Below are 19,201 nucleotides of genomic sequence, written 5' to 3'. Positions count from 1 at the left end.
AGAAACTATTGCTTCCAAAAATTGTGTGTGAGTTGAAATCTAGTATTATAACTGCATTAGTTCAGGAAGACTTCTCAGTGTTGAACTCTAAACCAGTGTTAATCATCCTGTTTCTTCAGAAGGACTATATTCACCTTTCATCCTGATGTGTGCAATATTTATGGGTGAAAGTGATTTTTCATTGCTTGTAAAGAAATGTGATAGAATGTCCTGTGATGTTTACTCTGTAGGTCTTGATCCAGTGAATGAAGTTTGGCAACACCAGGAAGTTAACAGGAAAAAAAAATGGTGTCAGATCATGGGAAAGACATTTTGAAATGTTTAGAAGTTAAATATTGGGAAAGATGGGGGTGGGTTTTCTTTTTTGCATTCTGTGCTTGTTTGTTATTCCACTGAAACACCATATCTTTGGTTTAAAAACATATTTGATACAGCTATCTTTCTTTCCAAGGATCACCTCTTTCAGAATTTAAACTCTTGGGGGTACATCAGCTCTCCAGTTTGCAAGGCATAACCAGGGATTTTAGAGGGTTCTGATACCTTTTAGTATGAGAGGGAGGTGGGTAATGGGCATTCTGGTTGTGCTACTTGGCAATCATTTCGATATGCCTTGCCCTTGATATAAATGTAGGCTTGGAGTCCTGTTTCTGTTGGTGCTGTGGTGAAGAGTGCCTCTGCTGCTCATCAGGTTTGCTGGTGTAACAAGGGATCTCATGGTCTGCACATTGTCTCCTGCACTGACATGGTGCCTTGATGTTTCCTGGCGGATGAGCTGTCCATCTCTGTACCCCTCTGTTTTGCTCTATGCAGGCAGTTGGATCCGTGGCTGACTTTGCTGTAACCTGGTTTTGTATATAAATTAGCTTCTCAAGACTGTAGGCTTGCCTTACTGAGGCAGGCTGCAGATGCTCCCTCACAGTCCACTGCAGCTAAGCTGACTCTGAGTTCAGTACCATAAACACCAAGGTTAGAAGTCCTCTTATATTAGGCAAATAGTCATAAGTCTTAGACAAAAGCACTCAAGTGCAGATAGACTATGTGAAAGTCACAGCTGTTTTGCTACTGTTGGAATTTGGCCCAGTGTACTTCAGAAATAGCAGCAGTCCTGCTCTTTAGAGTGGTAATAGTTTTTCCTCAAGTTTAACTGATTTTAAAGAAAAAGTCACAATTATATAGGGCTTAATTTCAATAACAAGGACTTTGCTTCCCCTCTATAATTACTTGTGCTTAACTGCATTTTCTTCCTTTTCTTTACTGTATTTCAGCACAAAGACATTAGCAGGCTGCTGGTTTCATGGACCCGTACCACAATGACAGAGAACACCAGAACATCAGGACGGAAGGAAATTGGAGATTTTTAAAGCTGCACTAAGAAGTAAATGTTAAGGCAGTGGTTAAAACCAACAGTCTATAACGGGGCACTTGCAAATTGTACTATATTAAGCTGAAGAAAAGGAATTAGGGAATGTTTTATAACAAGCTATTGCAATAAATTATGCATGAGATGAGGAGAAAAGTGATGTGAAATATACATAGAAGAACTCACTTGAAGAATGTGAAGTTTATATCAGTACAGTTTGGAAAGGCCCAAGAGGTGTGGGATGATAGGGAAATATTCAAGTATTTTTCATACTTAAACTTTGTGCTTTCTCCAAGGTTTAGTCAGTTCCAACTTGAGCAAAGGTATTTCTAAGATGGCTTGCCTATGAAACAGCAATAGTCACGTATGCTAAGGCCAACGTTTCCTTCAGTGTGCCAGGAAAGAGGATTCAACATCCTGCAGAAAGGATGGCAAAGTGCCCCAGCCCACTCCAACCTACCCCACCCCACCCACAAAATGGGGATCTTTTCCTTCTTGAATAAAGCAGGGCTGTATTCTGAATATATGTTTGCTTGTTAGAACATATTAGGATGTATTTATTTGCCACTAGTATTTAACATTTGGTGCACATTTTCATTACTACATTCTTTCATATTTTGATACAAAGTGGATAGGCTAATGTTGATCTTGGAGTTAAAATGTATACTCTAAGAACTACTGAGCTGGGAAACTTTTATTATTGTTTCTTTCCTTACTGATTGATCTTGTTCAGAAAAGGTGACAACATCTGAATTTTGATGTGGACCTCTCCCCAAGGAGCCCCTCCTCTGTGAGCTCAAGGGATTCTCACAGGTATCAGGTAGGACGTGGCCCCACAGCGGGTGACTAGCAGAACAGATCCATGGAGAGACTGTCACACTTTTTGTGCATGAAACTTAAGTTCTTAATAGAGACCATAGTTTTTTCCTTATATTTGGTAAATACATATTCTGAAGTCTTTTCTTTTTTAATGAATGGAGAAAAGAAGAGAAAAACACATGGACTTGTTAGTACTACATTTTTAAGGCATTTTATATTTGATGGTGCTGTACTTTTAATAATAAAACTGAGGTTTTTTAGTGGCAATACTGATTTATTTTTTAAACCAGAAAGATAATCCATATTGAATACATATTACAAAAAAAATGCCAAAAATAAAACCCACAAAATTCATTTGAAGCAATGAAACAGGTTACTGAGCACTTGGCTCAGGTATTCAAGCATCCATAATATCACTGTATTTTGGAATTACCTAATAGCCCCAATCTCAGGACTTACAAAGGTTCTGGGAGTTTCGAACATTTAGCATAGCTGACTACAATTTGTTTTTACCACTCAAGAAGGAAAAGCAGGTAGTCTTTTAATGCAAATCCCAATTACATTGCATGTAACTTAAAGTTTCAACTACACTATAAATTTATCTTTTTGGAAGTCCCTATCATGAAATCATATTTTATCACATTGGAAAAATAAGCTCAGGAACTGTAGCAGCAGGGAGTTCTAACATGAAATATATTACATTACAGGGGTGCCCCACTCTGCCTGGCCTAGGGCTTTGCTTGGTTGGGCCTGTTCTTTCAAATTATAACACCAGCAGTATCTTTTAGGCTCACTTCAAGAAGTAGGTAACTCCCAAGCCATGGTGGAATTAACACATGGGATTGTATAATCAAGATTTTAAGTTAAGCTTTAGAATTCATTATTTCTGAGGGATGGAAATGACCAAGTAATAATAATAGGCGAAAGAATTGAGAGAGAAAGTTTTAAGTGTCTATTTTCTCTCATGACATATTCTGAAACATGTTTTGGTTACAAACCGAATTTTCATTTTTTAAAAAATGAAACTTGGTGATATTTAAAATCTAGACTTACCATGTTGCTATTTCACTTTCATTGCTTTAGTTGCTTAATATTTAAGCTTTGCTTCATGCTTTTGTCTGTATTTCAAATCTTCACAAGCCTATTTTGTTTCGTAGACTTGAATGACAAAACTTGTTTTTCATCATGAGTATGCTCAGAGTTAAATGTCAAAGAATGTTGTGTAACATTTATCCAATAAAGTCTTTGATTTTTTTAAAGTTTAGTTATTTTAAAGAATTTTTTTAATTACAGTTATGGAGAGGCAGAGACAGACAAACTCACCATTCATTTGCTGGTTCACACCCCAAATGCCTGCAACAGCCAGAGCTGGTTCAGGCCTCCTGGGTGGGTGAAAGGGACCCAAGTACTTGAGCCACAGTGTGCTGCTTCCCAGGTACATTAGCAGGAAGCTGCATAAAAAGCAGAGGAGCTGGAACTCAAGCCAGCACTCTGATATGGGATGCAGGATCCCAAGTGGTAGCTTAATCTGCTGTGATGCTTTGTGAAGAACAGTTTAATTAGGACCCTGTATGCAAACATAACTGCTTATCTGGTGGAAATAGCCTACCCTTCTGAGCTGGATATAATTAAACATCTAATAATGGGTTCATTTTAAAGAGTTCTGCTCTTAATGGATAAATGGAAAGTCCATCACATCCAACAGAACCAAGGAACACTTGGTTAGTTGCTTAAAACCTGTCACACAGTTGGGAGTATTGGTACTGACCCTGAAGCATAGGTCAGTATAGTGTTTTTTTTTTTTTCCATTTCAGTAAAGCAGTACCTCAGAAGGCTGCATGTTATTCCAGAGTATACATGGACTCTACTTTCAAGCATTCTCCTGTTTATGTGGGTGTACAAAGGAGGCCACTGAAATCTGTCCCCTCCCCCAAGTTTCTAAGCAATGAAAACTGATGATAGAATCAGGAAAGGTGAATGAGCTATGTGCATATTATCTAGCAAGACCTACCTGAGACCTGTACCATTTCCGATCCTGCTGTGTAAATGTCAGTATTTTTATAGACACAATTCCTACAAGGTACAGGAACAAGTGATAAAACAGATACCTGTGATGCTAGTCTTCAGAGAAGGAAGTCTTAAGTTCAGATTCATACCCTAGAACTGTGTGGGCTGTACTGCTCCTCTTAGACACACTGGGCTATCACCACAAATACCGACTTCAGAGAAAACCTGTTTTCATGCTTTCATACCGAGTTCCTCCCTTTTCATCTTCCAAATAGTGACCACAGCACCTTGTCCTTAGCTTCTGGGGCTGAAGAATAGGATTCAGGAATTGCTGTGCTAGAGGAAGAACGAGCTTAAGAGAGCACAGATAACTGGGCCAGGGGCTCCTTAACTTTTCATGCTATGTGGTGTCTCAGGTTTGCACTCTGCTCTTGGGGCACTTCTTGGTGCCAGTGCTTTGGTGTCTACTGGGCACCAGTTCAAGTCCTGGCTGCTCCCTGCTGATGGCCCACGTGCTTGGTCTCCTGCACTCTTGTGGGAGACCCTGAAGAAAGAAGCTCCTGGCTTCTGATCAGCCCAGCTCCAGCTATTGTGGCCATCTGGGGAGCGTACCAGTGGATGGAAGACTTCTTTCTCTCTCTCCTCTCTATAACCCTGCCTCTCAAATAAATTATTAAAAAAAAGTCTGTCTGCAGGAGATTAAAGCTGCCATTAACTTGCACAGCTGCCTGAACAGCCCTCTTAGATCTCCTATCATAGCCTTCCTCCGACATTCCAAGTTCTGCAGTTTGTGAAAAGCAGGATTTGCATGCCTGCTTTGCTGTTGGGCTCAGACAACTCTTGTAAAAACATGAGCACATAAAAAAACTTCAGATTTTTTCAGGAGGTAGAATTAGGACCTAAGTGTATTTTGGTGCTAAAATTTCTGAAGTCCATGCATACAAGAGGTCTTTGAAATGTTGTTGTACGGACTGACAGTGTGGCGCCAGTTCAACTTCTGGCTGCTTCGCATCCGTTCCAGCTCCCTGCCTTAAGATGGCCCAACTGGTTGGGCCTCTGCCACCCAAATGGGAGAGCCTATAGAAGATCCTGGCTTTGGCCTGGCGCAGCCCCAGTCACAGTGGCCATTTGGGGACTGAGCCTCTCTATAGCTCTGCCTTTAAATTAAATAAGTCCGGGGAAAGAGAGTTCATGTAAAACTGTATGGACTTAAACATTTTGTGCACCAAAATAAACATACCTTTTGTTTTTCCACAGACTTTTTTAAGGTCCCATGTACATCTTCCAATCCGGTATTACACTGACTTAACTGCCAGCTCCCCTCTGTCTGGTCAGTGAAATCCCTCTAAAGAATCCCTGTGTTTGGGTTGGTGCCATGGCTCACTTGGCTAATCCTCTGCTTGCAGCGCCAGTACTCTGGGTTCTAGTCCCAGTTGGGGCGCCGGATTCTGTCCCGGTTGCCCCTCTTCCAGTCCAGCTCTCTGCTGTCGCCCCGGAGTGCAGTGGAGGATGGCCCCAGTGCTTCGGCCCTATACCCACATGGGAGACCAGGAGAAGCACCTGGCTCCTGATCAGCATGGTGCACTGGCTGCAGTGGGTGAACCAACGGCAAAGGAAGACCTTTCTCTCTCTGTCCACTCTGCCCATCAAAAAAAAAAAAAAAAAAAAAAAAAAAAAAAAAAAAAAAGAAATCCAAGATGCAAACTTAAAGACCAGGAGTCCAGTGCTCACTGGCAAGGTTGAATGCTCTATATCTGAGGACATTTTGCTTGGCTGCACAAATGACTCCTTCAGATGATCTACTTCTTGGACTCACTGTTGAGAAACCCTAGCTGAGCCCTCCAAATCTGCCAGAATTGCACACTTCCCTGAATAAACACCACTGCACAAAGCTGCAGTAACTAGGACCAGAGAGTCTATGGTACACAGGGCAAACCCAGATGAATTCACTAGCCTCGATTACCTGAGCCCAGGCAGTTGTTTGACTGCCTCCTACTGCATTGTTTGGAACATAATCATCCAAGACTTCTAAGCTAACATGAATTGCTGTTGGGGCCGGCACTGTGGCATAGCAGGTAAAAGACACCACCTGCAGTGCTGGCATCCCATATACGCACTGGTTTGTGTCCCTGCTGCTCCACTTCCCATCCAGCTCTCTATTATGGCCTGGAAAGTGGCAGAAGATGGCCCAAGTCCTTGTGCCCTTGCACCCAGGTGGGAGACCTGGAAGAAGCTCCTGGCTCTTGGTTTCAGATCACCCAGCTCTGGCTGTTGTGGCCACTTGGGGAGTGAACTAGCAGATGGAAGACTCTGTCTCTCTCTCTCTGCAACTGATTTTCAAATAAATATTTTTTAAAAAACATGAATTGCTCGCTGTGTCTTAAAATTCATGGAGATGGATTTTTTATATAGCTTAAGATGATACTGGTTAGCATAGGAGACAGGCACTAAAGAAAGAGCACAGAATCTGAAGATGGGATAGTGGCTGTGAGGACTGATCACACTGAGGCCCCTCTTGATTGTCCTGTAATAGCAACTCTGCAGGTCTCTGGCAGAATGGTAGGTGCTCACACTATTAAGAACAGATGCAAGGGTACTTGAAAAGTTTGTGGAAAATGCATATTATTTATTGAGAGAATATTCATCAGCTGGTTTACTCTCCCAGTGCTCCAGTGTCTAGAACCGCCTGGGGCTGAAGCTGAGAACTACAAATTTAAATCAGGTCTCCCACAGAGGTAGCAGGAACTCAAGCACTTTCATCATCAGTGCTGCCTCCCAAGGTCTGTGTTGGCAGGAAGCTAGGCAGGCATTGAACCCAGGCACTCTGATTTACGATGTGGGTATATTAACTGGTAGGCCAATGCTGGCCCCTGCATTATTATTATTATTAAGATTTACTTCCTGCCGGCGCTGCGGCTCACTAGGCTAATCCTCCACCTAGTGGCGCCGGCACACCGGGTTCTAGTCCCGGTTGGGGCGCCGGATTCTGTCCCAGTTGCCCCTCTTCCAGGCCAGCCCTCTGCTGTGGCCAGGGAGTGCAGTGGAGGATGGCCCAAGTGCTTGGGCCCTGCACCCCATGGGAGACCAGGAGAAGCACCTGGCTCCTGGCTCCTGCCATCGGATCAGCGCGGTGCGCCGGCCGCAGCACGCCGGCCACGGCGGCCATTGGAGGGTGAACCAACGGCAAAGGAAGACCTCTCTGTCTCTCTCTCTCACTGTCCACTCTGCCTGTCAAAAAAAAAAAAAAAAAAAAAAAAAAAAAGATTTACTTCCTTGGGGCAGGCATTATGGCTGCCAGCTGCAATGCCGGCAATGCATTTGGGCAATAGTTGGGAGTCCCAATTGCTCCACTTCCTGTCCAGCTCCCCACTAATGCACCTGGGAAAGCAGCGGAAGATGGCCCAAGTGTTTGGACCCCTGTACCCACATGGGAGACCCAGATGGAGTTCAGGCTCCCAGCTTCTGCCTGGTCCAGCCCTGACCTTTGTAGCCATTTGGGGAGTGAACCAATGGATGGAAGATCTCTCCCTCTGTGTAGCCCTGATTTTCAAATAAGTAAATCTTAGATAAAAAAGATGCATTTTTTACATGAAATGCAGAGAGCAAAAGAGAGCTGGAGACAGGAACTTCACATAGATCTCCACGGCAGTTACCAAAGCACTTGAGCCATCCTCTGCTGCTTTCACTGGCTCGCTGGCAGGGAGATGGGCTAGAAATCAAGCAGCTGGAACTCAGACTGGTGCGCTGATATGGGATGCTGGCATTGCACGCAGCGGCACACCAGCCCTCTCCTGCATTATTTTTTTCATTTCGTCGTTTCACAAATTTCTTGGAGATATAGCCCTTCTCTTCTAGGAACTCTTATCTACCCAAGGAGTTAGATGAGGAAACAACAGAGCATGGCATTTTGAAGAATATGAGGTGGGCCTTGTGCTTCAACGAGTTAAGCTGCTGCTTGGGATGCCTGCATCCCATACAGAGTATCTGGTCTGAAGCCCTACTACCCTACTTTTGATCCAGCTTCCTGATAATGCAGCTGGCAATGTAGAGGAAACAGTGCAAAGTGCTTGAGACCCTGACACTGTGGGACACCTGGATGGAGTTCCTGGCTCCTGGCTTCATCATGACCCAACCGTGGCTGTGGCAGGCATTTGGGAAGTGAACCAGTAGATGGAAGATCTATCACTGCCTTTCAGATAAATACATAAATAAGTCTGCTTTAAAAAAAGTAAAAAATATTTGTCTTCAAGGAAACTCTAAAAGAAGACTGAATATTGTTCAAATACATTGTAATGTTGGAATAAGAATATATGCGATATGGGCAGGCATTGGGCGTGGGGTTAAGATGCCACTTGGGATGCCTACATACCTTAAAGGGTTGCCTGGGTTCTAGTCCAGAAGCTGCTCCCGATTCCAGCTTGCAGCTAATGAGTTCCTGGGGAGGCAGCAGGTGATGGCTCAAGCACTTTGGTTCCTGTCACCCATGTGGGAGACTTGGTTTGAGTTCTTCACTCCTGGCTGTTGCAGTTATTTGGGAAGTAAACCCATGATGGAAGCTCTCTTTCTCTGTCTTCCAAATAAAATGAAAATAAATTTTAAAAAATTTTAAAGAGTATCCACAGTGTAATTAAAAGTAAGTTCTGGTGTACTTTTGTTGCTGTTGGGGGGTGGAAGGCATGACAACTTGAGATCATATACTTGGGGCAGGTGTATAGTGCAGCTGGTCAAGCCACTGCTTGGGATGCTAGCATTCCACACTGGAGTGCCTGGTTCAAGTTCTGGCTCTTCTGCTTCCGATCCAGCTTCCTGCTGATGTGCATCCTGAGAGGCAGCAGATGATGGCTGAAAAGCTTCACTCCCTGTTACCCATTTGGTGGCTTCAGCCTGGTCCAGCCCCAGCTGTCGAGAGCATTTGGGAGAATGAATCAAATGGAAGATCTCTTTGTTGCTCCGCTTTCCCCCCAAAAAACAAAACAACCCACAAAAATAAGTAAAGTCATTCACCTTAACAGCAGTAAATATAGGCTACCTTCCTTTCACAAACATGCCCTACTTTTGTATGCATTCAGGATTTTTTTTTTTTTTCCATTTGAAAGTCAAAGAGAGAAACAGACAGGAAACAGGAACAAAGAAAAATCTTCCATTTGCTGGTTCAGTCCCTAAATGCTGCAACAGGCAAGGCTGGCTGCAGGTTGAAGCCAGGCTGAAGCCAAGAACTCCATCTGGGTCTCCCACGTGGGTTGTAGGGACTTGAGCCATCATCTGTTGCTTCTCAGGGCATACAAATAACAAGATGAATCCAAAGTGGATTGAGCCCAGACTTGAACCATGTATGATATAGGACACAGGTGTCACAAGTGGCTTCCTAACCATGTGCCAAATGCTAGCCCCCTTTTAGGGTTTTTCTATGGTCACACATTTTCAAAAGATTTTAATCTACATTGTATTCCACATTTTGGAAACAGGGAAGTTACAACGCTAGATAAAAACTTGTTTAACCAAACTCACGTGCACTGAGATTCCTTCCTTTCGTTTCCAGATGCAGTGGTGGGCTTGTTAGGCATCTTGAAAGCTTTCAAGGTGGTGGTGGTGGACAGACAGGGAGAAAGAGGACAGAGGGGCAGGTATTGTAGAGCAGAGAGTTAAGCTACAACTTGAGACACCTATATCCCACACTTCAGTGCCTAGGATTGAGGCCCATCTCGACCCACTTTCTTGCTAACCATGCACCCAGGGACGGATTACGGGTCAACTCCCTGGGTCCCTGACAACCACGTGGGAGACCAGGATATAGTTCCTAGCTCCTGGCTTCAGCAGATGGAAGATATGTCACTCTTTCAAATAAAGGGGGTTGGGAGGATTCTAAGAAGCCAAACCTCTATACACTGCAGCAATAGTAGGCTCTAGAACCTTCTAGCAAGGCTGTTTCTAGGTAAGCAAAGCTACTTTATGTTCCTGGGAGACACATGTAGTCCTTCAGAGTCTCATCTACTAATCTATAATCTGATAAATAGTTCTGAAAATGTAGACCAAGGCTCCCTAGGGCTTCCAGGGACCCTGTCAGTATCCATGAGGTTAAAGCCATTTTCATGTGATGTGAAAAACTGAGTACAAGGCAGATATGAGAACTTTGATATTTTCTAACAAAACTACATATGAGGGGTTCAAAAATGTACAATAACTGGGCCGGCACTGTGGCATAACAGGGTAATCTGCCACCTGCAGTGCTGGCATCCCTAACGGGCACAGGTTTGAGTGCTGGCTGCTACAATTCCGATCCAGCTCCCTACTAAAGTACCTGGGAAAGCAGCAGAAGATGGCCCAAGTTCTTAGGCTTCTGGACCCAGAGGGAGACCCGGATGAAGCTCCTGGCTTCAGCCTGTCCGAGCCCCGTTCACTGTGGCTATTTGGGGAGTGAACCTGTGGATGGAAGATCTCTCCCTCTGTAACTCTTTCAGATAAATAAAATCTTTTAAAAAAATGTAAAATGTCGTTTTTATCAAACTGTATCTTTGCTTTGGAAGATTTTTTTATTAGAGTATTATTTATATTAACATGAAATACTTGTTATTTTTTAAAAAGATTACCATTTAAAATTTCCTGTTTTACTTTCCAACATGGTGACTATTCGAATCCATATATGTGGAAGTGCTTTTTTTCCCAAGAGTGTGAAGGGGCCCTACATTTACAAAGTTCTGAGAACCACTGCTGTAGCATGAAGCTGCCTGTGGGACACACCGCCACCATCAGCTTTTAAACAAGGTTCCTGTACAACATATGTGACTTTTTTTTTTTTTGTTTTTGTTTTTTTTTTTTTTTTTGGACAGGCAGAGTGGACAGTGAGAGAGAGAGACAGAGAGAAAGGTCTTCCTTTGCCGTTGGTTCACCCTCCAATGGCCGCCGCGGCCAGCGCGCTGCGGCCGGCGCACCGCGCTGATCCGATGGCAGGAGCCAGGAGCCAGGTGCTTTTCCTGGTCTCCCATGGGGTGCAGGGCCCAAGCACCTGGGCCATCCTCCACTGCACTCCCTGGCCACAGCAGAGGGCTGGCCTGGAAGAGGGGCAACCGGGACAGAATCCGGCGCCCCGACCGGGACTAGAACCCGGTGTGCCGGCGCCGCTAGGCGGAGGATTAGCCTAGTGAGCCGCGGCGCCGGCGTGACTTTTCAGATATATTTTTGGGAAAAGTCATGTGCTAGATTTAATAGAAAGATAGCAAAGCAAAAATTACTGCTCCCCACTCCTGCCTCACCTTGTAAATTCTATGTAGAATTATGTTGCAGCTTTGGCAAATTCCACAAGTTAACATTGCCTCACGACCCTCCCTAACCCCGTCAGTGTGCTGGGGAACAGATCAGAAGAAGCAGTGCAGTTGCTGACACTGGGAGTGCGACTGCTGCATGCCACACACAGAATTCTATGTGTGACTCACTCCCAAGATGAACCTTGCATGTCACTGCCTTTGACAGATCAGAAAACTGAAAGCTTTCAACAGTGTCAATGATGACTATGGGGAAAAAAAGCGGCTTTGAAACCCCTGGGTTCATGGAGTCTAAGAATACGGCCTTGCCTGGCACTCACATACCACCAGTTGCGAACAAAGCTCTTTTAAAGCTGGAATTAAGATTAACGCATGGTCAGAAACACTGATATCATTATTATCTGTACTAACCTGGAGGGGCCCAAGACAGCTTGTCAGGTGGAATTTATGAACTCCAGTACACAGAATGGTGATTTCTTCAAGATGGCAAGTAAAACTTTGGGCACGTTTGTGAAATTCAGTCAGTAACCTTACTGCTTGAGACCAATACTGTTCTCAAAGCCAGAGACGTCTTCAGCTGTCATTATAAAAGGGGACAAAACTCAAGACCCAGCCCAGACTATCACAGAAAGCTTTTATTACTGCAGAGGAAATTGGGAAATGCTGGAGACCATCCACACACAGCAACCTTGATAGCGTGTGTGATCAGGGAGGGGACGCAGAGGGAGCCCTGTCAGCCATGTCTGGGCAGTCTCCCACCCGACACGTGTGCTTGTTAGGAAAGATGTGCGCATGTGCGCGCATTTGTGTCTGTGTACGTGTGTGTGGTGTTCAGAGACATCAGTCTTGACAAGCAGAATTTCCTAGACAAAGGACAGCCAGAACTGGGGATAACAGCTGCACAGAAAACCTTAAAATCGAAATCAAATTAGGCTCATTTTATCAGGAAGTGCGTATTACTCTGATCATGAAACAAGAGCAAGGAGAGAGCGCTATGCTCTACTGTACAGCCTTTCCTTTAGATAAGCGGCTTTGAAAAGTTAAATATTGGCAGGCCTTGCTTCTTGTTAACAGCAAGCAGCACACAATTTCCAAGGCAGCTTTTAACACTATTGTTATCTTTGTTATCTGTTGTTATTTGGATTTTGGACAAAATTGATAGAGTAGGAGCCAGTGGAAGAATCCTGTTTGATCTGGAAATTTTCTGTGGAGAGCCCAAAAGGTCGGAGAACCAAGTTCCCGAGATCTTTTAGTTTACCTGCAATGTAAAAGCAAAAACTCAAATGAATACAGATTGAACAGATGCCAGAAGACACCAACTGATCCTGCCTCACTGATTAAAATATAAAAATTATCTCTGCAGTTAAAGAAACGCTGGCTTTTAATGACAGGAAACCTGCCAGGAGAGTGCGCAGTCCCTATTCCCCACTCAGTGGGGCTGTCACTGCTGATGTCAGTGTCATCCAGCCCTGAGCCTGTGTCCATCAGCTGATCTCCTGCTATGGTGAGAGCTCCCAGCCACGCCTCACCTGCCCAGCACTGATGGCAGAGGTTCCCCCAACAAGCCTATTCTCTATAAAACAGCAGTTGCCACCTGCTAAATTTAATTCAACTCAGCCAATTTCTTCTGAGCCTAGATTCAAACTCAATAGTTCTGGCTTTTCCAAGCAAATCCTGGACATACCAAATTTATCATTTCCTGGGAAATGGGATCCTGTTTACTTGTATAGGGCTGTCAACCTCCATTGTACAGTCCAGTCTCCTGACCCCAAGTTTCAGGTTTTGCTAAGTAATTGCTCCTAAGTGATCTCACGTCCTAAAGTTGAGACCCATGGGATAGCACCTGGGATTTTTATGCTGTCTTCACATACAAGATGGCCATGGTGTTTGTATATCAACATTTGGGACTTCTAGGACATTTCACACATTTACTAAATTCAAATGGCAATGGGATGGAATATTTGAGATTCAGAGTATTCTGGAAAGTCTCAGCTGAGATGGGTGAATAAATAGTTTCAATCATTTCTCAACTGTCATTTTTTTTTTTCCTTTCAGGTCAGCTTCCAATGGAGATGAGAATGGGGGTAGACAGAAAGAGAAATCCTTAATGATCAGAGAGGCACAGGCTCCTTCCCACTGCCACACCTTTTAGCAGCTTTTCTCACTGGAGGCCTATTACTAAACTAGAGGCCAGGTGAAGAAGATGATGCACGACCTTTAAACTTTAAAGGGGCCTCTCTCCTGAAGCGTGATGAGAACTTGTGATCTTGGTCTTAAGATCTGGCCCACAGAGACACACTGAGTTCAGAGAGGCTTGCTCACTCCTAGAGAAAACATCAATAGACAAAGCTCCTAGAATCTGGGATGACCATGCTCCAGGCAGGTTTCCCAAACAAACCTGGGCCACCCACGCTCACTGCTGCTGCTCAGGAGAGGCACTGGCACACAGCAGCAGCACAGGCTCAGATCAGACTCAGTGGACAGATGCCTGGTAGGGGTCTCAACAAGCAAGGACATCACAGGGCATCTTCAAGAAAACGGAGCTGGCAACATTGACCTAGAACTTTGGCAGTCTTTGGTTTTGGAGAAGAGAACAGGTAGGAAAAACTGATTTACAGACGTACAATAACTGGCTCTTGTGACACGGAGAGGGGAGCCTGAGTCAGGGCAGCTCCATCTTGGAGAAGCCTGTTCAGGGTCTCTCCAGACGGTCAACTGAGCCACAGGCACCCCCTGGAGAAAGGATCACTGTAAGCCCATCTCCAGAGAAACACCTTGAAGTAAAAACTGTATATTTACTTGCCATCTGTTGTGGGAGGCACAGATAATTGAAGAATAAAAGCAGCCGCCAGCTTTTGAAGATGTCTACGGGCAGTGGGGAGACAGACACGAACGCCCAAGGTGAGCCCAGAGGCCTCTCGGACTCGGTGCAGGCATAATACAGCCTTCCCGGGCCAGGCCGTGCATTGCACTGACCTGAAGGACAGCATGGCAGGTCCCAGATGACAGTGCCTTGCGCCTCCAGACTGTGCTAAGCGTGGGTGGCAGCAGCTTGGCTTTTGGCTGTTCTGCTCTACAGGCAAAGTCTTCTCATGTAGGAAGACTGTCCAAGCTAAGAGTGCATGTAGATGAAAAGGGAAATTTTGTTTCACAGACCTTCACTTTGCCTACCTGGCTCAAAGACCTGTTTGCTACAGGAAACCTTTAGAATCAACTCTATGAAAATATATTTCTCCAAACACAGGGGACACAGCAGCTGTACTTCAGAATCCAATGGCACATCTGTGCCGAGGCCCCAGCACACCCATGACTGTTCCTATCCAAAGCCCGGGCATGACAGATGGACCCGAGACTTCTTGGAAGGGCAACTGTGGCTCTGCTCTGGTTTTGCTCAAACTTTTCCAAACGCACTGCACTGCAGTGGAAAACTGCCTCTTCCCACCATCACCTGTCTCCCCCACAGGGTTCTGAGTGCTCTGCCAGCCCCATTTTTCCTTGCAGGTGTTTCCCAAATAAATAGCTGGTACTTCTAATTTCATCTTCCCTTCTGTTTTTCAGAGAATCCAACCTAAAACATATGGTATCACTTTTTCCTTCTATTCTAGTATTCTGCCTTCATACACCAGTTTCACCAATTATTACTTTCAGAACAGCAGAACATAAAATCAGACATTCTTCTTGCTAAAGGATACTACTTTGTAGGGCACTTACAAAAGTCTGTGAAAAATGGAATTCAAAGATGTTTATTTGAAACATTGAAATCCATGCCTATTTTTTTTCCAAAACATTAGTTTTTTCATGAACTTTTTTCCTCTTTTTCCATCTCAAAATTGACATTTGGCTTCGTTTCGCAAACTCAGAATATTTCATGAACCTTTTGGAAGTTCCTCTGCGTATATTTCATATTTTATTTTGCACTCAAATAAACGTATCCTTTAATTCCATTTTCTATGAACTCTGGAAGTATACTTGTATATAGAGTACTTAGCAGGTAGCAGACAACTAACAAAGGCTATGACTAAACAGTTCTCCACATCAGAGAAGATCTCAGACCACCTGATTAAATCACCCCACATCCACTAGGTACACACGTGTGGCTCCTTGTGTGCAGTAGGGATACAAAAATATATGGCATGTTCTACACACAAACATGAGATTAGAATTTGACAGAAAGATAATTCATACACAAGAAAGCAGTTCCCGTGTAGCTGAGGTTTAAGTGTTATGAAGATCTTTAAGAGGAAAATTCTGGCTCAGGTGGGAAGAGACTTGGCCTGTATCTATCTAGATAGAGTCTGCATTTAAACAACACACCAAAGGACTGAAATTATACACGATGAAGGGGGTGGTCAGTGCTGGCAAAATCAGCCTAAGCAACTGTGCTGAGGCACGCAGGCAGAGATAGCCATGTGTCCAATGAGGGTGGGCAGGTGAATGGGAGGATACCTCCCAGCAGGCTCTCTTGAGCCAGATTCTGTGACCACAGGTTCTTGTGCCCTAGGAGGATATCAGCAACTTACAACTGAGCCTGCAAGGTTAATAATCCTGTGGCAAAGTGGAAAATAAACCAGAAGGGGACAGCCACGGGTGGTTCTGGCAGTTACAAAGTTAAAAATGAAAAGTTATTACTGCCTTATGGGGAAGGGGCTATTTAATCACTGAATAAACATCTGAAAATATATGGTGCTCGGTGGGAGACTGAAACCAGAGCCTGGGCCAGTGGAAACATAAAACAACAGAGTAGAACAGTGTGGCAGAATCAACACATATTCTAATGCCTGAGCATCACAGTCTGTGCTGTTTGTTAATGATGGCAGAGGAACAGCCTTTGGTGGAAACCATGCCCCTAAGTACACAATCACATGTTCATGACTGTCCTGCCTGCCATTTGCAATCAGGTTGGGTGCTCACAGACTACAGCAGTCTCCTTGTACACAAAATAGGATCACTTGCCAAACTAGCCTGTCTGTCACACTTTTCCAATGGTTGCCAAACTCCATGCCCCCTCTATCTCGGCAATGATCAGTGAGGTTTTCTAGACTGCACTTACAGCAAATCTGGTAGCTTCACTTAGTCTGAACAGGTCAACATGACCCTAAATAGAAAGATCTCACCTATCAGACTTGATCCCATGGCAGAGGGAAGAGTCCCAAATTGCCTGTGTTCACACAAAAATGCTTAGGACTACAGATCAATGCTTACCACTGGATATAGAGCTCTGTTATTTCTCTGTCTCCAGCACCACTGTACCAGGATAACCCAGTTGGTTCATTGTGCATAATTTCTCCTAGGAGTGCTGATGGTACACTATTTTCATCTCCCTAAGATTACTGGGGCATGGGTACAATGGAACAGCTCCTTTGGGACTTTGTCCTCTATTTAGAAGGGACAAATTGCATACAACTGAATCCTAATATTACATTTCCTCATTTGAGACAAGAAAGCAAACCATACAGCTCTTACTAGCTCACCTCTGAGCAGCAGGCAAACTGAGAGCTAGCACAGCACAGAGAAGTTAAAACTCACACCCAATTCATATTCACGTATTAGCTTTCTGGGTGAAAACTGATGCTGAAATGCCAAAGCCTCCGGCAGCAGTAGGAAGCAGCCTTACGGGGCAGCACCTTGCCTAACGTCTACAGTCTCTTTGGGGGAATAAATTCCACATAACTGCTCTAGGTCTTCCGAGTAGGGACAGGCACCTGGCTGCTCTAGGTGAAGGGAAGAAGAGGAACACTTATGGCCACTCAGGTTGGTATGGCCGGAGACTATGGAATGGCTGGAACATGAGATGTCCATGCTACTGGGACATACTCTCTAGCTCAGGACCTGTGGAAAGGCAGCTTGGAATCCTAGCACACTTAGTGAACGCTGATGACCTATAGGGAACTGACTCTACTCCAAAGGCAATTTGTCCAAATCCACACCAGAAATGACCCCTGGGCAAGAATGGCTTGTCAGAGAGATCTGCAGCCTAGTGAGTCGCAGGAATACACATTTTGAAATATCTGCTTTCTAGTTTTTCTCTGCTGCAACTACAGCACAAAAATGGAAAGATAACACTCAGTGACACACGTGGTTCTGTTTAGGGGGTGCTTCTTGGAACAGAGCTGAACTCTCACCTGACCCTGGTGCTGGGACAGCCATGCCCTATTCTGGCCTTTCATTCCGCACCTGGCATGGAAGTGTCTCTCAGGTTCATCAGTTACAGACCCAAGCAGTGGTCATTAAACTTGAGTATGATCAGAAACACCTGAAGTGTGTTAAAAATTAGACTGCTAGGCCCTTTTCAAAATTTATGATTCAGGGGCCAGTGCTATGGCACAGCATGTAAAATTGCAACTTGCAGTGCCAGCATTCCATATGGGCGCTGGTTCTAATCCTGGCTGCTCCACTTCCATCTGATCCAGCTCTTTGCTATGGCCTAGGAAAGCAGTGAAAGATGGTCCAAGTCCTTGGCACCCATGTAGGAGACCCAGAAGAAGTTCCTGGCTGCAGGCTTCGGATTGGCTCGGCTCCGGCCGTTGCAGCCACTTGGGGAGTGAACAAGAGGATGGAAGATCTCCCTTTCTCTCTGCCTCTGCCTCTCTGTAACTTTGCATTTCAAATAAACAAATAGGTCTTTTAAAAAAATTGTGATTTAGTGGTTCTAGGGTGGAGCTGAAGTGTTGCATTTTTGGCTGGTTCTCAGGTGATGATGGTCTCTGTACCATATTCTGAGATTCAGCCCCCAAAGATAACTTGCTGTTAAAGCTTGTGACTGGACCCTTCATGACAAGCTTGATATTAAAAAGTTACTTGTCAATACCCATCCCTAGTTATTACGCATACAGTTGCTTGGGTAGAGCATCCCTTTAGATAGATGGCCTATTTTTTTAAAAGATTTATTTATTTATTTGAAAGTCAGAGTTATACACAGAGAGAAGGAGAGGCGAAGAGGTAGAGAGGCGGAGAGGCGGAGAGGCGGAGAGAGAGAGAGAGAGAGAGAGAGAGAGAGAGAGAGAGAGAGAGAGAGAGAGAGGTCGGTCTTCCATCCACTGGTTCACTCCCCAACTGGCCACAACAGATGGAGCTGTGGTGATCCAAAGCCAAGAGCCAGGAGCCTCCTTTGGGTCTCCCATGTGAGAGCAGGGGCCCAAGGGCTTGGGCCATCTTCCAACGCTTTCTTTTCTTTCTTTCTTTCTTTTTTTTTTTTTTTTTTTGACAGGCAGAGTTAGACAGTGAGAGAGACAGAGAGAAAGGTCTTCCTTCCGTTGGTTCACCCCCCAAATGGCTGCTGCAGCCGGCGTGCTGCGCTGATCTGAAGTCAGGAGCCAGGTGTTTCTTCCTGGTCTCCCATGAGGGTGCAGGGCCCAAGGACTTGGGCCACAGCAGAGAGCTGGACTGGAAGGGGAGCAACTGGGACAGAATCTGGCGCGCCAACCGGGACTAGAACCCAGGGATGCCGGTGCTGCAGGCAGAGGATTAGCCAAGTGAGCCGCGGCGCCAGCCAACTTCTACTTTTCCAGGCCATAACAGAGAGCTGGATTGGAAGTGGAGCAGCTGGGTCCTGAACCGGCGCCCATATGGGATGCCAGCACTGCAGGTGGCAGCTTTACCCGCTACACCAAGGCGCCGGCCCCAGTATAGCCTATGTTATACATGATTTGTCACAATGCCATTTGTTTGAAAGATTTGTGGCTGCCAGCATACAGGGTAAAACATTTGCAAATGATGACAAATTCCTTACCCTGCAATCTTTTCTACTTGTACTCAA

At 44.8% G+C, this 19,201-nt stretch overlaps 2 protein-coding genes across 9 annotated transcripts in view; one reads left to right on the top strand and one right to left on the bottom strand.

The window, feature by feature from the left end:
* PWWP2A (PWWP domain containing 2A) overlaps window positions 1-14,978 on the top strand; it is a 52,092-nt gene extending 37,114 nt beyond the window's left edge. For 4 of the 8 annotated variants that reach the window (XR_516433.4, XR_516431.4, XM_008255343.4 and 1 more), the window contains one exon: window positions 1,266-3,438. Coding sequence is in view for 4 of the 8 variants with exons in the window: in XM_008255343.4 (XP_008253565.3) it covers window positions 1,266-1,279 (14 nt within the window). In the remaining 4 variants the exon portion in view is untranslated. Of the gene's footprint in view, window positions 1-1,265; window positions 5,878-13,500 lie in introns of those variants that run through there. The other 4 variants (XR_011389884.1, XM_070076392.1, XR_516432.4 and 1 more) reach the window with 3 other exon arrangements.
* TTC1 (tetratricopeptide repeat domain 1) overlaps window positions 12,066-19,201 on the bottom strand; it is a 75,180-nt gene continuing 68,044 nt past the window's right edge. Inside the window, exon 8 of the mRNA XM_002710348.5 lies at window positions 12,066-12,703. Within this exon, the coding sequence (XP_002710394.3) occupies window positions 12,570-12,703 (134 nt within the window). The 3' untranslated portion in view covers window positions 12,066-12,569. The remainder of the gene's footprint in view (window positions 12,704-19,201) is intronic.

This window comes from Oryctolagus cuniculus, chromosome 6 (genome assembly GCF_964237555.1).
Source record: "Oryctolagus cuniculus chromosome 6, mOryCun1.1, whole genome shotgun sequence".
In the NCBI taxonomy this organism is placed as follows: Eukaryota; Metazoa; Chordata; class Mammalia; order Lagomorpha; family Leporidae; genus Oryctolagus; species Oryctolagus cuniculus.
Note: the sequence above shows the minus strand (reverse complement) of the source record. Positions and strands in the feature narration are given on the sequence as shown.